Source organism: Cebus imitator, unplaced genomic scaffold, assembly GCF_001604975.1.
Source record: "Cebus imitator isolate Cc_AM_T3 unplaced genomic scaffold, Cebus_imitator-1.0 Scaffold480, whole genome shotgun sequence".
Taxonomy (NCBI): Eukaryota; Metazoa; Chordata; class Mammalia; order Primates; family Cebidae; genus Cebus; species Cebus imitator.
In genome coordinates this window covers 1534616-1557513 of record NW_016107795.1, presented here as the reverse complement: position 1 = coordinate 1557513, position 22898 = coordinate 1534616, and the positions used below count along the sequence as shown (strand labels likewise).

General features: G+C 39.4%; 1 protein-coding gene across 3 annotated transcripts; it reads right to left on the bottom strand.

The window, feature by feature from the left end:
• Positions 1–9639: 9639 nt before the first annotated feature.
• Positions 9640–22602, bottom strand: LOC108292208 (cytochrome c oxidase assembly protein COX18, mitochondrial). Of its 3 annotated transcripts, none has more exons than XM_017512953.2 (6): positions 22104–22602; positions 20902–21002; positions 17988–18151; positions 17515–17636; positions 14657–14764; positions 9640–11858 (listed from the first exon to the last, which is right to left on the bottom strand). In XM_017512953.2, exons 1-6 carry the CDS (start codon positions 22434–22436, stop codon positions 11685–11687), a joined length of 1002 nt encoding a protein of 333 aa, XP_017368442.1. In that variant the 5' UTR covers positions 22437–22602; the 3' UTR covers positions 9640–11684. The 3 variants fall into 3 exon arrangements, with proteins under 3 accessions (XP_017368442.1, XP_017368441.1, XP_017368444.1); XM_017512952.2 differs by having other exon boundaries at positions 11458–11858; positions 17515–17639; positions 22104–22601; XM_017512955.2 differs by having other exon boundaries at positions 11460–11858; positions 20902–21006; positions 22104–22600.
• Between the last annotated feature and the right edge of the window lie 296 nt (positions 22603–22898).

Here is a 22898-nt window from a genome sequence, read left to right as displayed (position 1 = left end):
AGCATCATTCTTAAGGGCTTAGGATTTTCAGAATAGTACATGAACACTGGCTTCAGCTGAAAGTCTCAGCTGTATTAGCCCATAATATGAGTCAGCCTATCCTTTGAAGATCTGAAGCCAGGCATTTACTTCTCCTCTCTAGCTATCAAAATTCTGAATGGCATGTTCTTCTGATAGAAGACTATTTTGTCTACATTGAAAATCTTCTGTTCAGTGTAGCCACTTTTATCAGTTATCTTAGCTAGATCTTCTGAAGAACTTGCTGCAGTTTCTACACTAGCACTTGCTGCTCCCCCTTGCACCATTATATTATGAGACGACTTCTTTCCTTAAACCTCAGGTATCAACTTCTGCTGGCCTCCAATTTTCCTTCTGCAGCTTTCTCACCTCTCTCAGTCTTCACAAAATTGAGAGAGTTGGGCCTTGCTCTGGATTAGGCTTTAGTTTACGGGAATGTTGTGGTTGGTTTAATCTTCTATGCAGAGCATTAAAACTTTATCCATGTCAGCAATCTCGCTGTTTTGCTTTCCTATCATTTGTGTGTTCACTGGATTAGCACTTTTAATGTCCTTCAGGACCGTTTCCTTTGCATTCACATTGTGGCTGTTTGGCACAAGAGGCCTAGCTTTCAGCCCATTTTGGGTTTTGACATGCCTTCCAATTTAAAATGAGAGATATGTGAGTCTTCCTTTCACTTAAACATTGTGAGGTTATTAATTGGCCTAATTTAAATATTGTTATGTCTCAGGGAATAGGGAAGCCCAAGGAGAGGGAAAGGAATAGGAGAATGGCCAGTACCAGAGCAGTAAGAACACATGCAACATTTATGGATTAAATTCACTAGTATTATAGCAGTGTGCTTCATGACACCACAAGACAATGATAATAGCAATGTCAAGGATCACTGATTAAGCTAGACATGGTGGCCCATGCCTGTAATCCTGGTACTTTAGGATGCTGAGGTGGGAGGATTGCTTGAGGCCACAAGTTGGAGACCAGTCTGGGTAACATAGGGAGACACCATCTCTACAAGAAGTAAATATATACATATACAATTTATTAAAAAGAAAATTAAAAAATAAACCCTAAGTTCTCTGATCACAGGTCACCATAATAGATATAATAGCGATGAAAAAGTTTGAAATATTACAAAAATTACCAAAATGTGACACAGAGACACAAAGTGAGCACATCATGTTTGAAAAAATGGGGCTGATAGACCTACTTGAAGCAGGGTTGGCACAATCCCTCAATTTGTAAAAAGCACAATATCTGTGAAACACAAGAAAGCAAAGTGCAATGTAAAAAGGGATGCCTGTATATAAAATATACATATGTATTATACATATAAATATAAATGTGCATATATGTATATATTAATATAATGTCTTCAAATAGAAACACACATAGAAGAAAGCTATATATTGATTCATTAACATGGAACTCACAGCCAACAACACTATAACTCATTCCTACAATATGTAAATAATGAGGATGAACCGCATTTTAAGTAAAAACACATTATCACATAAATATAGAAGTATAAGTCCCAATAATTCACCTGAAAGTCTTTGTTTCTGTTGGGGAGAGACTTAGAAAAAAAGATGAAGAAGAAGACATTTCATTTTAAAATTGTATTTTGTTGTGATTTTAATTTTAAATGGGAACTTGTTTTTGTTTGGACCCCAAAATAGAATATTTAATGTTTGTACTTGAAAACAATATTATAAGTACAATGGAAATTTCTATAATAAACTTTGTAAGAGGAGAATTTCTTTCCTTTAGCAGCCCATGAAATAAATTTTAAATAGCATAGAAGCTATAAATTCTCTCTATAGATACAAATTTTATATTTTTAACACGTCCACCCTCAAAGGTGTCCATCATTCACTGAAAATCCAGGAAATTTGAGGTCTGTGGCAATAAAATTGACAGTATCTTGGATGCTAATTTGTCATGTTGACTTCTAATTAACCCCAGTCCTAAAAATGCCTCCTGAGTCCTATTTTATTTACTGTCCTTCATGTACGAACATGTCTGCCTTTAGATCCAAGCAACCTTGATGTTATCACACAAATTATAGGCTATGACCACATAGCATTCTTACCTGTTCTGCAGGGTTGTCTTTAATTGTCTCTAGAGTTGTATACACATTACAGAACCACAACATTCCAGAAACTTTTGGATAAATAAAATTATCTATGACTTTAATGCTGTGGGGTTAGGAAATTCCAACTTGTCAAAGTCAAATGATTTCACAAAATACAATCATAGTATATGAAAAAAGAAATAAAGGGATAACTAGAAAATACCCATTATTACAAATTTAAGAAACACTAAGGAGGTTCAAATGGAAAAATCTATATATTCACATAATTGCCAGGTTATCTGGGTTCTTCTTGAACCAGCTCATAAAGCACAAGTGTTTATGATGATAACTCACTGTTTCACATCATATTTATATGAAGCTTTATTTAGCTTTAATATAGAAATCTAAATTCTCTCATGGTTTCAAATGTTATGCCTGAAATTTCAAAGTTTGCATTCTGTAGTAGCTGCAATTAACACTCAGAGGAAAAAATAAGCTACATTCTTTAATTTTTTTCTAGGGTCTGCATTTCTACTGCTTCTGGGACTTCAATTTGACATATACGCAATTTTAAAGGTGACTCCTAAAAAAAGCAAAAAAAGGTGACTCCTGGGATTCTTAAAAGAATAAAATATGAAGGTATAAGGGTGATTTAAAAATAGGTACAAAATATAAGCAGATGATGCATCCCATTAAAAAAAGAAATAGGAGCAAAACACAGAAGGTACCAAGGTTTTTTTGAGCACTCATTTTTTTACACAAACTACAATTTTCCCAGTGTGGTCCACGAGGACCTCTGTACCTCCTCTGTACATTCTTTCTCTATGATATAAAAGCCCTGGGTCTAGAGAGTATTGATGCAGACATCTACCTGTCTTGCTGCTGCCCAAGACCATGCTTCCTTCTGTAAGTTCTCCAATAAGTCACTTTTTACTGCAAACTGGTTTTGTCTGCCTTGTTCTTTGGTTCCTCAACTCCTTTTGCATTTGGAGGCTGCTTTGCATATGTGGCCCTTTCACAGAAGAAGGTTATAATCAGAAAAAATTCTTCAAATATTTTATTGTGCAACAGTTGGAACATGCAGATATATGAAAATACTGCTGCTATCAAATGAATATAGTTAGGTATATTTCATATTCCATGTGTATGTTGTCATGCAGAGCTACAATTTGCCAAAAGACAAAAATCAAAGCTAAGTTAAATACAATACTGCCTTCCCAATTCCAAGCTAAGGCAAAGCAAATGTAATAATTGCCTCATCAGATGTACAAAAAGAGAAAAGCATGCCTATGAAATCTCAAAACAGAAAAGATAGAAACTGGGCATTTTTCAAAGTGGCCTCTTTTTAATAAAATTCTAGCAGAGATCTTCAAGGATAGAAATTTGGGCTAGGTTCGTGGCCAGAACAAAAGTTCAAAACCAGCCTGGGCCATGTGCCACGACTCCATCTCTACAGAAAATTTTAGAAGTTAGCTGGGAATGGTGGCATGCACCTGTAGCCTCAGCTACTCAGGAAGCTGAGACAGGAGGATTGCTTTAGCCCAGGAATTCAAAGTTGCAATGAGCTAAAATTGCACCACAGCACTCCAGCCTGGGTGACCAAGTAAAAACCTGTGTTCAAAAAAAAAAAAAAAAAAAGAAATTTCTCTTTTGTTGCCTTAGAATAATTCGATAGGAATAATTGTGGTTGCTTCCTTAAACCAGTGATTTTTATTTCAGGTCTTTTCCATTGATACTTTTGTTCTAAAACACCAGAGGTCCTCATTTTATAAAACAAAGCCAGCTGTATAGGACCAGGCAATTGAAGGTAAGCGTACCTTGCAACAGTTACCTAAACATTACGCAATAAAGAAGGTAGTCAGTGGTAGAACACAAGAAAATAAGGTCCTCTCTGTTACTTACTATTTGGGGAAAGTTGTGTCAATGTCTCCCTTATGTTCAAGTTACAGCCATGCAAAAAGTTAGTGTTCTGAGAAGTAGGCAAGGCCTCTTAGGAAAGTGCTTGCTTAGTTTTAATATAGTTGAATAACAAAACTTGAAAATTTTTCAGCTGTTCTTTGCCCGCCATTTGTTTTTCCTTTTCTTGTGCTATCAGCCAGACCTTGTGGTTCCATTTTTTTAAAGACAGGGTCTCACTCCTGTTGTCCAGGCTGGAATGCAAATGCACGATCTCGGTTCACTACAACCTCTGCCTCCCAGGTTCAAGTGATTCTCCTACCTCAGCCTCCCAAGTAGCTGGGTTAGCATGTGCCACCACACTTGGCTAATTTTTCTATTTTTAGTAGAGATGGGGTTTCGCCATTTTGGCCAGGCTGATCTCGAACTCCTGACCTAAAATAATCTACCCCCTCTCTGCCTCCCAAAGTGCTGGGATTACAGGCAGTGAACCACTGCACCCTGCCGACCTTGTGGTTACTATGGATGTAAATCAACCAGGATCAAAATGCTTTTATGTAGTTATTTATTGGGATTGTGGGGGGACTCACCTGAAACAGATATGGAGACTAGGCTTTCTGAGCATGGGGCTAGAGAACTGTGGAGAGGGAGGATTCTCTTTTGGTGGAATGAATCATTTTCATCAGGGGCAATCTCTGAGGCCAGATGGAAAGGCTAGTTTATCAAAAGGCTTCGGGTTGATCCTAATTTCCTCAATCTTAAAAGAAAATTTTGAAAAAGATGTAAAATATCTCCAATAAATTTCTTCAATAGTATTTTTCTCTTGGTGGTAATAAGCAGCACAAACAAATATACCTAATAAACATTATTTACTAAAAGTTTTTAAAAACTGCATTAACAACAGCAATATAATTACTACATAAAGTTCAAAATTTCTAATAATTCCTTTTGCTTTTAGATTTTATTCCACTAATAGTTTTCAGTCAAGGCATTTGTTGAGTCACCCAACAGCTCCCTCTCTGTGGCTATGTTAGTTCTTACCTGAGAGTTTAGTTCAGCTTCAGTTTGCTTTATTTGTTGGCATTCTAGCAGCTGTCAATTTTAAGTGCTTAGGACATTATGACTTTCAGGTGCTGTGAAAGAGAAAGGTCTACTCTGAGAAGATATAAAACACTCAAATAGACCCAGTGCAGTTGCGAACACCTGCAATCCCAGCATTTTGGGGGCCAAGGTGGGCAGATCACTTGAGGTCAGGAGTTTGAGAACAGCCTAGTCAACATGGTGAAACCCCGTCTCTACTAAAAATACAAAAATTAGCTGGGTGTGGTGGTGCACACCTGTGGTCCCAGCTACTCAGGGGGCTGAGGCAGGAGAACTGCTTGAACTCAGGAGGCAGAGAGTGCAGTGAGCTGAGATTGTGCCACTCAAAAAAATAAAAAACACTCAAATGGCTGTCTTCAAAATTCTGTACAATTTTTTCAGTTATGTGATCCATCTAGAATGTTGAATAATCATAAACACAAAGTTCACATGCATGCTCTCTTGCTGATTTTTTACCTATGATTTAATTTCTATTAAGATTAAACTATTCTTTCATATACTCAGTAACTGTTCTTAAAATTTGCTAAATTCTTTAGCAAAGCTTTCCAAAGAGCAAGCTTTTAAGATTTATCTTGCTTTTTCTAAGCTATGAACTTTTAAATTTTATAAGGTTCTCAGATCAATTTAATCTTGTTTTGTTATACTGTCTGCTTTCTGTTGCTTATAACAGACTACCTGAAACTGGGTAATTTACAAAGAAAATTTTATTTCTTATAGCTATGGAGGCTGAGAAGTCAAAGATCAAAGGGGTACAACTAGTGAGAGCCTCCTTGCTAGCAGGGACTCTGAAGAGACCTGAGGCAGTGCATGGTATCAAGTGGTGAGGGGGATGTGCACCTTAAGTGCTAGCTCACATCTTTCTTCCTCTTCTCATAAAGACACCAGCTCTGCTCCCATTATAACCCCTTAATCCATAAGTCAATTGATCAATTTATGAGAAGAGGGCCCTCATGATCCAATCACCATGTAATGGCCCCACGCCTCTCAATACTGCCACACTGGGGATCAAGTTTCAACATGAGTTTTGCAGGAGACATTCAAACCATAGCACCAAGGTTTACCCATTTAAAGGATTCTCCCACTTAGCATTAGTTTGATCCGACTAGTAGTTTTTAATTTTTATTTTTTGAGATGAAGTCTTACTCTGCTGCCCAGGCTGGAGTGCAGTGGGGTGATCTTGGCTCACTGCTACCTTCACCTCCCAGGTTCAACAATTTGTTTTTCACTTTCTTAAGAGTTATCAAGGAGATTTCTGGAATCTTCATATTCCATATCATTAGCAGAATAATACATGTAAATTCAGGGTCTTTAGGGCTTTGCTCAAACTGCACATGGATCAAATTCTTACATATATAATACGTAGTTATAGTTTTATGTTTATATCAATTTATATTCTTATTTTAGTTGTATACATAGTACAGAACCTGCTGTGGCTTTAGGAAATTCCAACTTATCAAAGTCAGATGATTTCATAAAATACAATCATAGTATATTAAAAAAATAAAGTGATAACTAGAAAATACTCATTATTACAAGTTAAGGCAACACTAAGAAGGTTTAAATGGAAAAGCTATAGAGTCACATAATTGCCAGGTTATCTGGGTTATTCTTGAACCAGCTCATAAAGCACAAGTGTTTATGATGGTAACTCACTGTTTCACATCATATTTACATGAAGTTTTATTTAGCTTTAATACAGAAATCTAAATTCTCTCATGGTTTCAAATGTTATGCCTGAAATTCCAAAGTTTGCATTCTGTAGTAGCCGTAATTAACATCCAGAGGAAAAAACAAACTACATTCTTTTTTTCTACGGTCTGCATTTCTACTGCTTCTGGGACTTAAATCTGACATAAAGGCAATTAAAAGTGACTCCTAAAAAAAAGAAAAGGTGATTCCTGGGATTCTTAAAAGAATAAAATACGAAGGTATAAGGGTGATTTAAGAATAGGTACAGATCACGCATCCAATTAAAAAAAAAAATAGGAGCAAAACACAGAAGTTACCAAGATTTTTTTTCACACAAACTACAATTTTCCCAGTGTGGTCTAGGAGGACCTCTGTACCTCCTCTGAGATGTGAAGTGTGAGAAAACATTTTAAATGGTCCATTTTCAAGGCATAATATCTAAGTACTGTCAGCCAGCCTTCGGATATAACAAACCACAGGGCTTCCGCTGTTCTTCGTGTCTCCAATTCCATTCTTTGGGTTTGGACGGATGAATGTGTGGTTCTCACATGAAGGTTTGGCCTTTAGCTCTCAAGTGCTGTTAAAGGTACCTGAAAAGTCTCCCCAAGTTTGGATTTCCCCTCAAGGTTCTTAATGAGGCTTTGCAACTTCTCCTGGATTATCTGTGAGGGTGGCAATTAAGAATTTTGATTTTTGGCTGGGCGCGGTGGCTCAAGCCTGTAATCCCAGCACTTTGGGAGGCCGAGGCGGGTGGATCACCAGGTCAAGAGATCGAGACCATCCTGGTCAACATGGTGAAACCCCGTCTCTACCAAAAATACAAAAAAAAATTAGCTGGGCATGGTGATGCATGCCTGTAATCCCAGCTACTCAGGAGGCTGAGGCAGGAGAATTGCCTGAACCCAGGAGGCGGAGGTTGCGGTGAGCCAAGATCGCGCCATTGCACTCCAGCCTGGGTAACAAGAGCGAAACTCTGTCTAAAAAAAAAAAAAAAAAATCAGAGTACCATCCTGAAGTCAGGTAATCTCAGGTAACTGCTTCATTTCAGTTCATAATATACCATAATTTCTTTACACATGGGTTTATCTCAAGATCCCAGCTATCCCCACCCCTCCCACTTATCAGAAATTATTTTTGGATCTTGGAGGAAGGGCCCTGTATTCTCAAACTTCCTGTATATATTTGAAAAGAAATTTCAAGTTTGCAAGTTTGACAGTGGGAGAGCAACAGGAATCTAAACACAATATGCATTTGCAAAAAGATACAAACATACATTTTGAAATCAAGGGACTCACAGTAAACAAGGTAAAATAGGCACATGAAAGAAGATTCATTTATTTGAAAAGGGAGTATCTGGAGATAGGAAATACCAAAGGTGTTTTTTCCTACTTTTTTTTTTTTTTGCACAGATAAGATCTCACTATGTTGCCCAGGCTGATCTAGAACTGCCCCTACCCTGAGACTTTTTTTTTTTTTTTTTTTTGAGATGGAGTTTTGCTCTTGTTGCCCAGTCTGGAGTGCAATGGCATGATCTTGGCTCACCGCAACCTCTGCCTCCTGAGTTCAAGCGATTCTCCTTCTTCAGCCTCCGGACTGAGATTACAGGCATGCGCCATCACACCCAGCTAATTTTGCATTTTTAGTAAAAATGGGGTTTCTTCATGTTGGTCAGGCTGGGGACCCCAGCCACCAGTCATCACATGAACATACAAAAGACACTTACAACTTGGCAGGCAGATTCTGCTGGATGTCAGGGATTGGGGATACAGACCAAACATGTATTTCACAGTATGATAGAACCTTATTTTTTGCATATTAGCAAAAGTGACAAACACAGTGGGAAAAGGACACTGATTTCCCTCATGCTATTATGAGAAAAATATCTGAGTCAGTACACAGTAACACACAGCAAAGGCAAAGTTATTTCAGAGATAATTTGTAACTGCCAAAATTTTCCTCAAATTCTTTTCTCTTTTTACTATGACCCAAGCTGCGCACACATTTCTGCCTCTGCATCCTTGATTGTACGTGTTGCAAATAGAGTCAATTTGCGTTATTTGTGGTACTTATGTTCCATAAAGTCCACAATCACTGAATTAGTGAATACCAAACCACTGCTCGTAGAAAACATACATGGTTAAGTTTCTGCAAGCTTTGATGTTGTCAACTGATCAATACAACATATTGTTGATTCAGTAGCACTGAATTCTCTGCCAACAGCATTATAACTCAAGCAAGAATGAAACTTATCTGAGACACTTATTTTCTCCTTAAGGCCCATCACAGTCTTCTTGAGCTTAGGAACATTAGACAGCGCTCCAGCAGGGCATTTCGATGGCATTTTAAACAGTGAAATCACCAACAAAAAGAACAGAAATGAGGAAGACATGGCACCAAGTAGACTCATAAAGGATACATGTTTACAGTATGAGAGCTGAAATTAGAAGGCAGAGTGCCATTTGTTTGACTTCTGCTGGGAGGTAACTCAAATTTTTGCCTATGAATGGCCTCAAAAGCACTTGTAAAAATACTGGTTCTGGGGTTATGGACAGATTTGAGCAAGCAGGCAAATTTACAAATACAAAATCCACAAATAATGAGGATGTTTCAATTCCTTCAATGTGGTTGGGAAGCACAATTGCCTCAATAGGGCAGCCAGAAATCAGGACTAGGAATTTATGAAAAGAGAACCTAGTCTTAACTGCCACCTTCTATGTCTAAAATAAATTCTTAGGGAACTGTAGTAACATGACAACCAGAATTCTTACCTCTGTACGCTGTACATTTTTTATATTAAAAAATGTCATAACTTCATTAAGTAGGTAAACTAAAATTTAAGAGACATCAATCAAAGAAATGATGAATGAATTTCACTTTAGTTTTTATTTTACTGTAAAACACTGAGATGGAATGATAGGGTTTCCCAGAATCAGGTCCATATTTTAACTAAATGAAAATTTATGATTTATAGCCTTCTCAAATACCTGCCATACTTGCTATCTCAACCAAAGCTAATTTTATCTCTTTACAAATTCAACAAGCAAATAACTGGATCCATAATTTATAATAACTGTCAATTTTTCCTGTATTAAACCTCTATCATAGTTTAAGCCTATTAGGGTACTTAATATTTATAAATAAAGAAGTTTAAAATCACCTCAATAGGCAATTGCTGTTCTGATTTTCTTCTCTGGCTAAACAAACTGAATGCTTATGATTTTCTACTTTGGGTGCTAGCAGTACACAATGCTACACTCTGTATTCCAGACTTCTTAAATTATAGAAAAAGGAATGTACACTTTTTGTATTCTTTCCAAGCAGGGGTGGGAGGCAATATCATCTACCATGTTAGGTACTTGTATGCATGGATTACTCTACCGCATATATTTCAAGTTGCCCCCTTTTCTTTTTCAACCACACATTAACTCAGCCATCAATGTATGCTCCATTAGAATAAAATTTTTAACTAGGAGTTGCCAGAAGACCTTCCCAGTATCAATGAAGTCCCATGTTGTGAGTCCTAAAATTCTTCTGAAGAGAAAACCATACATATAACCTTTTCTTAGATGCTCAGAGAGGTCTAAAATCCTCTCTACCTCCAAAATATTAAGAAATAGCTGGACACAGTGGCTCACGCCTGTAATTCCAGCACTTTGGGAGGCCGAGATGGGCAGATCACTTGAGGCCAGAAGTTCGAGACCAACCTGGCCAACATGGTCAAACCCTGTCTCTATTAAAAATACAAAACTTAGCTGGGCATGGTGGTACACACCTGTAGCCCCAGCTACTGAGGACGGTGAAGTAGGAGAACTGCTTGAACACGAGGCAGAGTTTGCAGTGAGCCGAGATCGTGCCACTGCATTCCAGCCTGGGTGCTGTGTGACAGAGATTCTGTCTCATTTAAAAAAAAAAAAAAAACGCTGGGCACAGTGGCTCACACTTGTAATCCCAGCCCTTTGGGAGGCCAACACAGGTAGATCACTTGAGGTCAGGAGTTCCAGACCAGCCTGCCCAATATGGTAAAACCCTATCTCTACTAAAAATAGAAAAATTAGCTGGAGGTGATGGTGTGCACTTGCAATCCCAGCTACTCAGAGGCTAAGGCAGGAGAGAGAATAGCTTGAATCCAGGAGGTGGAGGTTGCAGTGAGCTGAGATTGTGCCACTGCACTCCAGCCTGGGAGACAGAGTGAGACTTCATCTCAAAAAAGAAAAAAAAAGTCATCTCACTGATCCTTTTACTTCACAAAACAGTAATATGCAGTATTGTTTAGTTTAATTTGACATCATTCAGTAGCTAACACTATCCTCCAAAGTTCTGGCAGCCCTAACAAACTGTTAACTTTATAAACAGAGACAGGCACTTTGGTTCTAGTTTAATACTTTCACAATTAAACGTACTGCATTTATAGCATTTAAAAGATTTTAACTACAGTCAAATATATCTGGATTACAGCTTTTTTTTGTTTTGTTTTTTTGAGACAGAGTTTCGCTCTTGTTGCCCAGACTAGAGTGCAAAAGGGCGATCTCAGGTCACTGCAACCTGTGTCTCCCAGGTTCAAGCAATTCTCTTGCCTTGCCTCACCTCCCGAGTAGCTGGGATTACAGGGGCCCAGCGTCACGTCCAGCTAATTTTTTTGTATTTTTTAGTAGAGACGGGATTTGACCACACTGGCCAGGCTATTCTCAAACTCCTGACCTCAGGTGATCCACCTAGCTTGGCCTCCCAAAGTGCTGGGATTACACGCATGAGCCACCATACCTGGCCTGGATTACAACTTAACCTATGATATTTCATGAAGTTCATAATTTTAAATAAAGGCAAATCAAATAATACCTGAATTTCTAAGTCTAAATACATTAAGGTGATAGTGACTCTTGCAACTGTTTCAAAATTATTGGAAAACATGTCACTTTCTTGAAATGAACTTGCTATAAAAGGCAGCAAATAGGTCTTTATAAGGAGTTTCTGAATCTGACTTGGTTGATGGTATTCGGCAAAGTTGGCGAAATCCAGGAGAACGCAGCAGCAAGTTCTGTGAAAGGCCCATGAAACTGGAGCATAACCAGTAGAGAACAAGTGACTATAAAGAGAAGACATAAATGTTACCATCTGTAATTCTGCAAGGACATCACAGTCCAGACACAGGCAATAAAAAAGAAAATGACAATCTGTGCAAATAGAAATATGCCAAGACTGAGCAAGACTTGCACCAGCTATCAGATTGCTGCGATGGATTTAATAGACAGGTAAAAAAGGTTAGAGACAGACCAAAAAGCAAAAATAAAGGAAAAAGAGAAGTATTTAGGATAGAAAGTAAAAAGAGAGAAGCTCCTAGGCAGAGGCTCAAGAGAGATCTCATCTCCCTTCTTTGGCAATGGAGCATACTTTTTTCTCACCAAGAGTCCTGTCTAGCTACTTACATACTGAAGGTAGAATACTGGAGGTGTGGCATTTATGATGGCAAACTTAGCCTCCCTAGATCTCATTTTCCCCATATAGTCATCTATCATCCAAATTTTTCCCAACATCCAGTTTCTCGGTGTAGTCAGGAATGTATTTCTTTGCCTTTTTCTGAGACAAACAGCCTCAGCATTATCTCCAATTTTCTTTTGTATTACTATTTTGACCAGTAGTCCCCAACCTTTTTGGCACTAGGGACCAATTTTTCTACAGATGGTAGGAAGGTTTTGGGATGAAACTGTTCCATTCCTCATATCATGAGGAATGAGACTCGCACAAGGAGTGCGCAACCTAGATCCCTCAAACGTGCAATTCACAATAGTTTGTGCTCCTATGAGAATCAAATGCTGCTCATCTGACAGGAGGCAGAGCTCAGGTGGTAAGGCTCACTTGCCCACCACTCACCTCCTGCTGTGCAGCCTGGTTCCTAACAGGCTGTGGACTGGTACTGGCCTGTGGCACTGGGTGACTATTTATTTAGGTCAATAACTAAGTTCTACAACCTCTCGAAATACTTCTATACTTACCCCGTTCTAGACTTTTCTTTGGCATCAGAAGGTAATCAGGCCTCAGAAACAAAATCATGTAGTTGTTAAGTCTGGGTTCTGGAGTCAAACTGCCTGAGTTTTAGTCCTATTTGCCATCTATTTGATTTTGAGTAAGTTATTTTCCTTCTGTTCCAGTTTCCTCAACTACAAAGTAGAGACAGTAACTGTATCTACCTCAGAGGATTGCTATGAGGAATAAATGAGATAATTCATGTAGCGTGGTATGCAAGTATATGGTCCACATTCGGCACCTGTATTTGTCATTTGTTCCAAAGTCAGCCTTTAGAAAGACTATTTCCTTGTCTCTTCTGCAGCGAGGGGTAGCCATAAAATTAAGATGTAAACACAACTGTTTGGTGGAACTTCTGGCAAGGCTCCTTAAAAGAGGCTGACTGCACTTGAGGCACCCTTTACTATTCCTACATGTTAACAAGGTCTAGCAGCCATGACCATAGTGTAGCTTGAAAGCACAGGCTGTGGATAACAAATCAGAAAGAGAGCAGCAGTCTGGGTCTCTCATCTTCATGGACTTGCCCCATCATCCCTCAGCTGCCTAACCAGATTTCCTATAATTGAGAGGACAAATTTTGCCTTGTTAAGACATTGTGTTTTAGATCTCTTGTTACTCATTTTGAACTCAATCCTCACTAAAACTTCACTGCTCGTATTTTATTCAATCTGGGGGAGTTCTTCAGTTATAACTGGTATGATTTCTCTGTGGAAATGCTGTGAATCTGTGCTGTTCTACTTTTACAGGGTATTTTACAACATTACTACTATTATGTAAAAAGTTCTACAATAGGCACTTATTTCATTAATTCTCATAGGCATTATGGTATCTATTTTAGGGACGTGCAAACTTATTCTGCACAGGATTAATGACAGTATTATGTCCAGTAACAACCTAAAAAATACATTTTGATACCAAAAACATATTGCTTTAGATTTCTATAAAGAATACAGTGGGCCAGGCATGGTGGCTCACACCTGTAATCCCAGCACTTTGGAAGACCAAGACAGGTGGATCACCTGAGATTAGGAGTTCGAGAGCAGCCTGGCCAACACGGCGAAATCCTGTCTTTACTAAAAATACAAAAACTAGCTAGGCATTGTGGTGTGTGCATATAATCCCAGGTACTAGGGAGGATGAGGCAGGAGAATCACTTGAACCCAGGAGGTGGAGGTTGCAGTGAGCTAAGATTGCGCCACCGCACTCCAGCTTGGGTAAGGAGTGATGAGCCAGACTCCATCTCAAAAAAAAAAAAAAAAAATACTGCGAAGTCGTTTTATATATGATACACCCTAACTATGAACAACAACTGAATTCTACTTTATGTGTTGGCTCTGAGTAAACATGGAGATAAATCTAACACAGCTTTTGCCTCCATAGCAACTTCTAAAGTATCTGTGTGAAACATGCAGAAGATTGAACTAACTGCAAACATAACCATTTCTTTTTCTATTTCTATAAAGTTTAAATCAGTATATACAGGGACAAGTTTACCTATTTCATAGAGTTGTTATGAGATTAAATAATACCAGAAATGAACCCTAATGGTCCTAGCACTTTGTTTTGTTTCTTTTATAAGTGCCAAATTCCTTGGTCCAGTCTACATAGGTAGAACTAATTCAAAATACCAAGTAGTCAAATGAAACAAATACTATATTCATGGTATTGTGTAAAACCTTTTGCAAGATTTTTTTTTTAAAGGCAAGAAATAGAGACAGATTAGTTACTACAGCAACTCTGATTCAGTAAGGGATCAGGTAGTCAGAGGAAGTTCAACACAACAGGCAGCGTTCCAGCCAGTCTAAGCTAAAGTCAGAGAGGATTTAGCACATGCTACACACAATGTTGGTGCTTACTCACTGAGGGCATCGCTGCAGCAATTGGAATCATCAACACCGACACTGCACGGACGAAGTATGTAATATATGTTTGAAAACGAGACATTCCAATTTTTTGTAGAGCATAAATCTGAAGGGGTAGAACATATACATGCATAATGATTATTAAAATGCATATTAAATCAAACAAGCTTTAACATATAAACTGATTTTTGACTGGCCTCCAACTACACTTTAATAAAAGCAAAAAACATATATATATATGAACACTGATTAATTTATATGGCTGATCATTTTTTATTTTTTGACACTGGGTCTTGCTATCAAACAGACCAGTTTGAGGCTGGTCTCAAACTCCTGGGATAGTCTCAAACTCCTGGGCTCAAGTGATCCTCCCACCTCCTCCTCCCAAGTAGCTGAGATAATAGGCATGCACCAACCACTGCACTCAGCTTCATCATCCATTTTAAAACTCTTAATAACTGGCCTAGGTGGAAGATCACTCCAGCCCAGGAGTTTGAGGCTACAGTGAGCTATGATCAGGCCACTAAACTCCAGCCTGGGCAATAGAACAAGATCCTGTCTCTTAAAAAAATAAAAAAACCACTTACTAATTATGTGCAATTCTTGAAGAATTTTTGACACTTTGTACCAAAAAACAAGTGCAATGATTTATATGATAGCTATTGTCATAGGATTCTTCAAGTTCTACTTAAGAATTCCACATAAGGATGGGGGGCACCAGTAATCCCAGCACTGTGGGAGGCCCAGGCAGGCTGATCGTTTGATCTGAGGAGTTTGAGACCAGCCTAGGCAACACAATGAAACTGTCTCTACAAAAAATACAAAAATTAGCTGGGCAAGGTGGCATGTGTCTGTAGTCCCAGCTACTTGGGAAGGAGGCTGAGGTGGGAGGATTGCTTGAGCCCAGGAGGCACAGGTTGCAGTGAGTTGAGATCACACCACTGTACTAGTGACAGAGTAAGACCGTCTCCACAAAAAAGAAAAGAAGGGGGGAAAAAGAGACTTCTGCATAATTATGATTCTAGAGCCAAACTATGTAGTTTAACATTTTTATGCCTCACTTTCTCCATATTAAAAAAGGATAATATTTAGTTTACAGGGTTATTCTAAGAAGTAAATGAGTTGATTCATGTAAATTGCTTATAACGATGTCTTATGGCCAAGCACAGTGGCTCACACCTGTAATCCCAGCATTTTGGGAGGCTGAGGCAGCAGACCACTTTAGGTCAGGAGTTCCAGACCAGCCTGGCCAACATGGTGAAACCTCGTCTCTACTAAAAATACAAAAAATTAGCTGGGCGTGGTGGTGGGCACCTGTCATCCCAGCTACTCAGGAGGCTGAGGCAGGAGAATTGCTTGAACCTGGGAGGCGAAGGTTGCAGTGAGTAGAGATCATACCACTGCACTCCAGCCTGGGCAACAGAGTGAGACTCTGTCTCAAGCAAAACAAAACAAAACAAAACAATGCGCACATAGTGGATGTTAAGTAAGAATAAGCTTCTATTTTTCTTTTAGAGATGAGGTCTCTCTGTTGCCAAGGCTGGAGTATAGTGATGGGATCACAGCTCACTGCAGCCTCCATCTCTTGGGCTCAAGCAATCCTCCTGACTCAGCCTCCGAGTAGCTGGCACTAGAGGCACATGCCACCATGCCCCACTATGAAAAACGTTTATTAGTCCTTAGATAACATAGAGGAAAAGACTAGAGGATTGACATTGATTCACTATAACCTTGTGCTTATCACTTCCTTCTTTCTACCAAATATTTACTGACTACCAACCACAGTGACTGTGCTACATGCACTTAGGGAAACATATTTGGACTACAGGTGGAGTCTTTCCTCAAGAAACTTTCACTCAAGACCTTATACTCTAACATCTTCATTGTTCTTATCTGAAAAAATAAGGGTTATATTAGATTTCACAAACAGAGGTCAGTGGTCATGAGGTCTAGGAGATCTATACTGAGGTAAATCATTTTTAAGATTTCTTCCAGTTCAGTCTGTTCTACTCAGAGTCTGAGAACAATTTATGAAATTATATGCACAGTTTCCTAAAACTGCTGAGTAAAGCAGCCTGCGATAAGAGTTAATACATGACTGAGAGGGCTGAGCGCAGTGCTCACGCCTGAAATCCCAGCGCTTTGGGAGGCTAAGGTGGGTGGATCACCTGAGGTCAGGACTTCAAGACCAGCCTGGCCAACATGGTGAAACCCTGACTCTACTAAAAATACAAAAATTAGCCGAGTGTGGTGGCATGTGCCTGTGATCCCAGCTACTCAGGAGGCAGAGGTTGCAGTGAGCCAAGACCACCTCATTGTACTTCAGCCTGGGCAACAAGAGCAAAACTCTGTCTCAAAAAAAAAGACATGACTGAAAGGTCACATTTTCTGTGTATGTTTTTCCCATTTCATCTTATAAAGGCATTCAATGACTTTTCTAAGGTCATAAAGCAAGAAAATGGCAGTCAGCGCCTGATTATATTCCCCGCCTACAAATTCACATATTAAACACCCACACGGAACACCACTCTAAGAAAATAACCAGATTGGGCATCTTCATTACTGTTTTTACCAAAAGCAAATCACAAAATTCTATGCATCAGAATCATATAATTTTGAAGCTGAAAGAGACTTGGAAATGTACTAATTCAGTGCTTTTAATTTCGAGAGTTCTGAGGCCCAGAGAGGTTAAGGGACAGGCCTAAGCCAACGTCTGGCCTAGAACCAGGAACCAAGGGATCTCGCTTCTAAGTCAGAGCTATCTTCACCAACTCAAACAAAAATATATTTAATGTCAGAACAGCAGCAACGAAAATCCCAATAAATGGCAAACAAATTTCATTTAAAACCACTGACCTCCACTATTAATAAATTGATGACACCAACAGAGATAGGCAGAATCCAAGTGGAGTCCGGTGCAGTGAGGTCAGGAAACCACAGAGTCCCGCCAGTAGCTAACTGTTCCGGAACAGAAAAACCTGCTGAAATAGTTTTACAAATAAAACAATAGAAGTCCTAAAAACAGCAGAGAAAAATATATAAGACATAAATAAGAAGTCTAACGATTCCAATAAGGTATCCCTCACAGGAAAGATCTGTACTAATTTAATTTTGGTTTTTCACTTACAATACATATATTTTTTCTCAATACAAAATGTTGTTCTCAACACAATCAATCTGTTTACACTTAAGACTTTAAATTCTACACCCTTTAAGGAAGACAGTAAATGTATCCTAATTATGAAAAGTATGTGTTTTTTTGTTTTTGTTTTTTAGTACAAAGACAATGTTAGAGGACTTATTTGGGAGAAGACTTCTAAAATAATTACCTTCTGAATGCGTTGCCCCTGTGCTAAAATTCCGGAGAGCAACAGACATGAAGACCCATACTGGAATCTGAATCCAAACCAACACAGTGGCTTTGAAAGGGTGGCAGTTATCTCGCACATATATCTCTGAAACTAGCCTCTTCATGTTCTTTAGATACGTGAGCCTAGATTGAGATGAGTGGGAAAAAAAGGGAAAAGAGAAAATGTCATTTGACTAAGAATTGTGCTTTATTCCCATAGGACAAATAGCTCCTGCTGTAGTTATTAGCTAAAGGATTTGTATAAGGGTTTCAGCTGTCAAAGTCATGTTAAGGGGTTGCCTAAACAAGAGGCAAATAAGTCCTTTTATCAAAATTCCTACAGTATTGTACACAAGTTATATAACAATCTGAAATTGTCAGACTACAGGCTTTGTCTCTGGTAAAGGTCTTTGCTGATTAGGCTTTAACAGTGAATTTCACTACTGACATAGTATAACTACAATTAATATTGGAAATATGGAAGCTAAAAGCAAATTTTAATCAAATCTCTCCACTCCAGCCAAACTTAATGACTTCATCCCCGAATATACCTTTTGGAGCTATGTGGTTTTATACTGTGTATGCTCTTGGCCTGTCAAAATAGTCTCCATTGTTCAATCAACTATCTCACAAAGACATTTTTAATCTGTTTCTCTGTTAATCATATTAGTTACTACTGTTTCTTTCCTGAAATCTTACTTTCTAGACTACAGTCTTCCTTCAGGTCCAAGAGAATAGGAGTTAAAAAACAAATAAAAATGGCCAGGCATGGTGGCTCACATCTGTAATCCCAGCACTTTGGGGGCCCGAGGTGAGCGGACCATGAGGTCAGGAGTTTGATCAGCCTGACCAATATGGTGAAACCCCATCTCTACTAAAAATACAAAAATTAGCCCGGTGTGGTGCTATGCACCTGTAGTCCCAACTACTCTGGAGGCTGAGGCAGAAAAACCACTTGAATCCAGGAGGAGGAGGTTGCAGTGAGCCGAAATTGTGCCACTGCACTCCAGCCTGGGCAACACAAGACACCGTCTCAAAAAGCAAAACAAAAACAAACAAACAAAAAAAACAAAAACTGAAGTATTCTTGAGGAGGAAGTGTTCTATTTTACTCATCTTTAAATCTCCTGTATCATACAATTTGTACAAATCAAGCATTCAATAGATTTTCTGAATTTAGTCATATTATAGTGTATAAAAGAGTACACAAAAACATTCTAGGTCCTTCATAATTTCACATCTGCCTATTCTTCCAATTTTATTTCTTGTTTTACTCCTCTAGACACTTGCATATTCTGGTCCCTGGATGACTTTAGTTCATCCAACAAATCAGACTTCCACATCAGCATGCCTTTAGAAGTATTGTATTATATCATTTGTGTGAAAAGCCCACTTTCCTGGCTGTCCATCTGACATACTGTCCATCTGACATGTTTCTTCCCAGAAAGAGACATCTGTAAGGATATATCTGGCCAACCATCCTGACAGTGCTGCTTAAAAGTTGCCACACTCTTACCTAGGCTGCGCTGGTAACCCAGGCAAGCAGCTATTAATTTGGTTCTTTTGGACTATGGCTGAAGCTTTCGACTTCTTTGATCAGTAAAATTTCAAAACTATAGGTCTGTCAACTTTCAATTTTTACCAAATGAAGATAAAGATCACCAGGAGTTTTTTAAATGTCAGGTCTTTTTAACACTAAATAAAGATAGGACACAATCTCATATTAAAGATAGTTGGGAAATTTATACCTATACAGATAAAAATACATGGATAACAATACATACATAAAACAGATTGATACTACAAAGCCCTTTTTTCACTGCTGTAAAAAGGAGAATATTTGTCACAGTCTAGTAAGGATTAGAATTTGGGAAACTGATTAAGGAGAAGCTTAGGTTGATTGAAGCAGGAGAGCTTGTAAGTTCCCAGTGAATGAATGAAGACATACTTGGGCACAACCAAGCACCCTTAGATTGGGGCTTTCCAAGAGCCCAGGCAGACAACTGCACAGAATAACCACAATAGATGGACAACACCTTGGCAATCAAAGTGTTTCTACTGTGGCACTTATGTTTTCTACCTCCTCTTTCCTGCAAGCTATTACCTGCTGTATCTTTTCTAAAAGGTCAAGATTGTAAATAATGTGTCATTTGTTGACCAACATCACAACAGAATGGCAAAGTATCTTCATGCTGCCAGTGCTTCCTTGATGATCTAGCTCCTTGTACATAATCTTGACTTTCCTGCCTGACTCTCCTTGATGATCCACCGCCTTGCACATAATCTTTATATAGTAGTTAAGTTCACTGACATTATTATTTGATTACAGGTCTTTTTCAATAGGCTGGAATCCCTAAAAAATAGGAACATGCTCTTCTTATCTGTCTCTTTATATATTTCTTTGCCTTCAGTCCAGCATATGAAACTATCATGCCACATAATAACGTATTAAGGTATAAAAGAGTAGGCCGGGCACAGTGCACACTCCTGTAATGCCAACACTTTGGGAGACCAAGACCAGCAGATCACTTGAGGTTAGGAGTTTGAGACCAGCCTGACCAACATGGAGAAACCCCGTCTCCACTAAAAATACAAAGTTAGCTGGGCATGGTGGTGCATCCCTATAATCCCAGCAAATCGGGGGCGGGGGGGGCGCTGAGGCAGGAGAATCGCTTGAACCCAGGAGGTGGAGGTTGCAGTGAGCAGAGATTGCACCATTGCATTCCAGCCTGGGCAACAAGAGCAAAACTCCATCTCAAGAAAAAAAATAATTATATATATATATATATGTAAAAGAAACACTTTACTGCCAAAACTATGGAATACTCAAACTTATAATTAACATTACCATTATGTACATGTGTGTATGGTCTTATATGCATATAATTAGCTTACCTGGCAACTCTTTTGGACCACCCCAACTGACTTGCACGAACTGCAACTTCTTGGTTAAGATGCTTGGCAATAGCTTTTATTTCTGGCTGCAAATTTTCCACCTAGCTAAAAAATAGATTTTGTTATGAGCACATAAAGGACCTTTATTAATAATCACTGATAATTTTTCACACTATTCCCTTGAGTCATTTAAAAATGTAGTTTACTGATCATGTCAAGAAACCTAAGTCTAAATACATGATGTCAATTTGCTTAAAATGTCCTCATTCAAAAATTCAAAATGTATACTTATCCATGTGCTCATAGGCAAGTAAGCTCTAAAATCATGTTCCCTCACATATAAAATATATAACAGCATCTACTTCACAGGGTTAGAAGTATTACATGAGGACTGCACCCTGGGCTTTACTGTTCCATCTCTAGATTTCCTAGTAACGTAAGCAGAGAAAACTGCAGTCTGTTAAGAACCTTTAATGCACTGTGATAGACACAAATCAAAAATAAAAATTGCATTTATTCCTGCCCTGTGTTAATTTTTCCTGTAAAGTAGCTCACTGACTTAATGTTGCTGCTGATTCCGTTCCTGTTCTGTTTCCGATTTTTTTCCCCAATGCTCACAACCTAAAAACATGAAAGCCACTATTTTTTAACTACCCCATTTGAATAATCAAACACTTTAACCTATATCATCTGACTTGCTCTCATAACGTTGCAAAGTAGGCAAGGAAGGTATTCCTATCCTGATTACTCAGAAAAAAGGATTCAGCAATAAAAGGTTAAAGTGACTGTGACCAACCAGACACAGCTTGGATAGGAATCAAATTCGCAAAGTGCTAATAGTATGCAGGCATACTGGCTGTTAAAACTTTTAAAACATGAATTTTATAGGTTTCGCCAATACAATTTCTTCTGCCACTGACTGCTTTGTTTCCATTCTCTTAGAGAACTTTAGTAACCACTTGTACTCGGAGCACAAACTCAGCAAGGAAAACGAAATGACAGGTTCATGTGTACAAAATCTTATTTAACACACCTAATGCTAAATTTTTTTAAACGCTAAAATGGTCACAATAGTCACGATGATTAAACACTAAGCACTGCAGCAGGCAATATCGTGGGATCGAAAACCCTGAGTGAATGTCGACTTTCTTCCACTGCAGGGGTTGCCGCGCAGGGCACGCGCACGGCTCGGCGCCCCTCACCTTGGCCAGGATGTAGTGCTGGTAGGCAGCCAAGGGCAGCGTGACTGCGCCCCGCAAGGCCACTGTGGAGACCAGAATGCCACCCCACCAGGGCAGTCCCGTGGTGGCGTGCACGCCGAGCAGTACTTCCTCCGCAACCCGCACCGGCGAAGAAGCGGCCAGGGCCTCGTACCAGCCGTTCCCATCTACTGCAGAGACTGGTGCCACTGCCCACACTGGGAGAGTGGGGCGCTTGGCACCGGTCGTAGGAACCGGTGCAAGCGGCGGGTACCCCGCCCGAAGCTGCAGGGCAGGGAGTGGCCGCAGCCACCGACCGCCAAGCCGGCACAGCATTTCTCCACCACGGCAGAGCCCAGAACCCGGGCCTCACAATTCAGCGGACATGCACCGGCCAGCCAAGGCTGACAGGCGCATGCGTCAGGAACAGCGGGCATAAAGCGCATGCACACCCACCTGCAGCTGTGACTGACCTTCCCATTCAAGCCGGTGACGACTTCCGTCGCAGTGGATATGACGCAGGAGATAGGTAAGTTCCGCCTTTCCCACTTGGCATTGGGCAGGCCTACTGCGCACACGCGAAGCTTTCCCGCTGCTGGGGTGGAATTACTCCGAGGCCGGACCAGACTGCAGAGACATGGGTGGAGCCATGTCTAAAGTTCGTCTTCACCATATAACTGTCCATTCTAGTTCGCTAAAGCTAATCGTCATTTGTAGTGTAATCACCTTTGCTCGGTGTTTTTTTGTGACCAGAAGCTGATCCCCAACCTCTTTACGTGCACTCGATTGCTTCCGCTA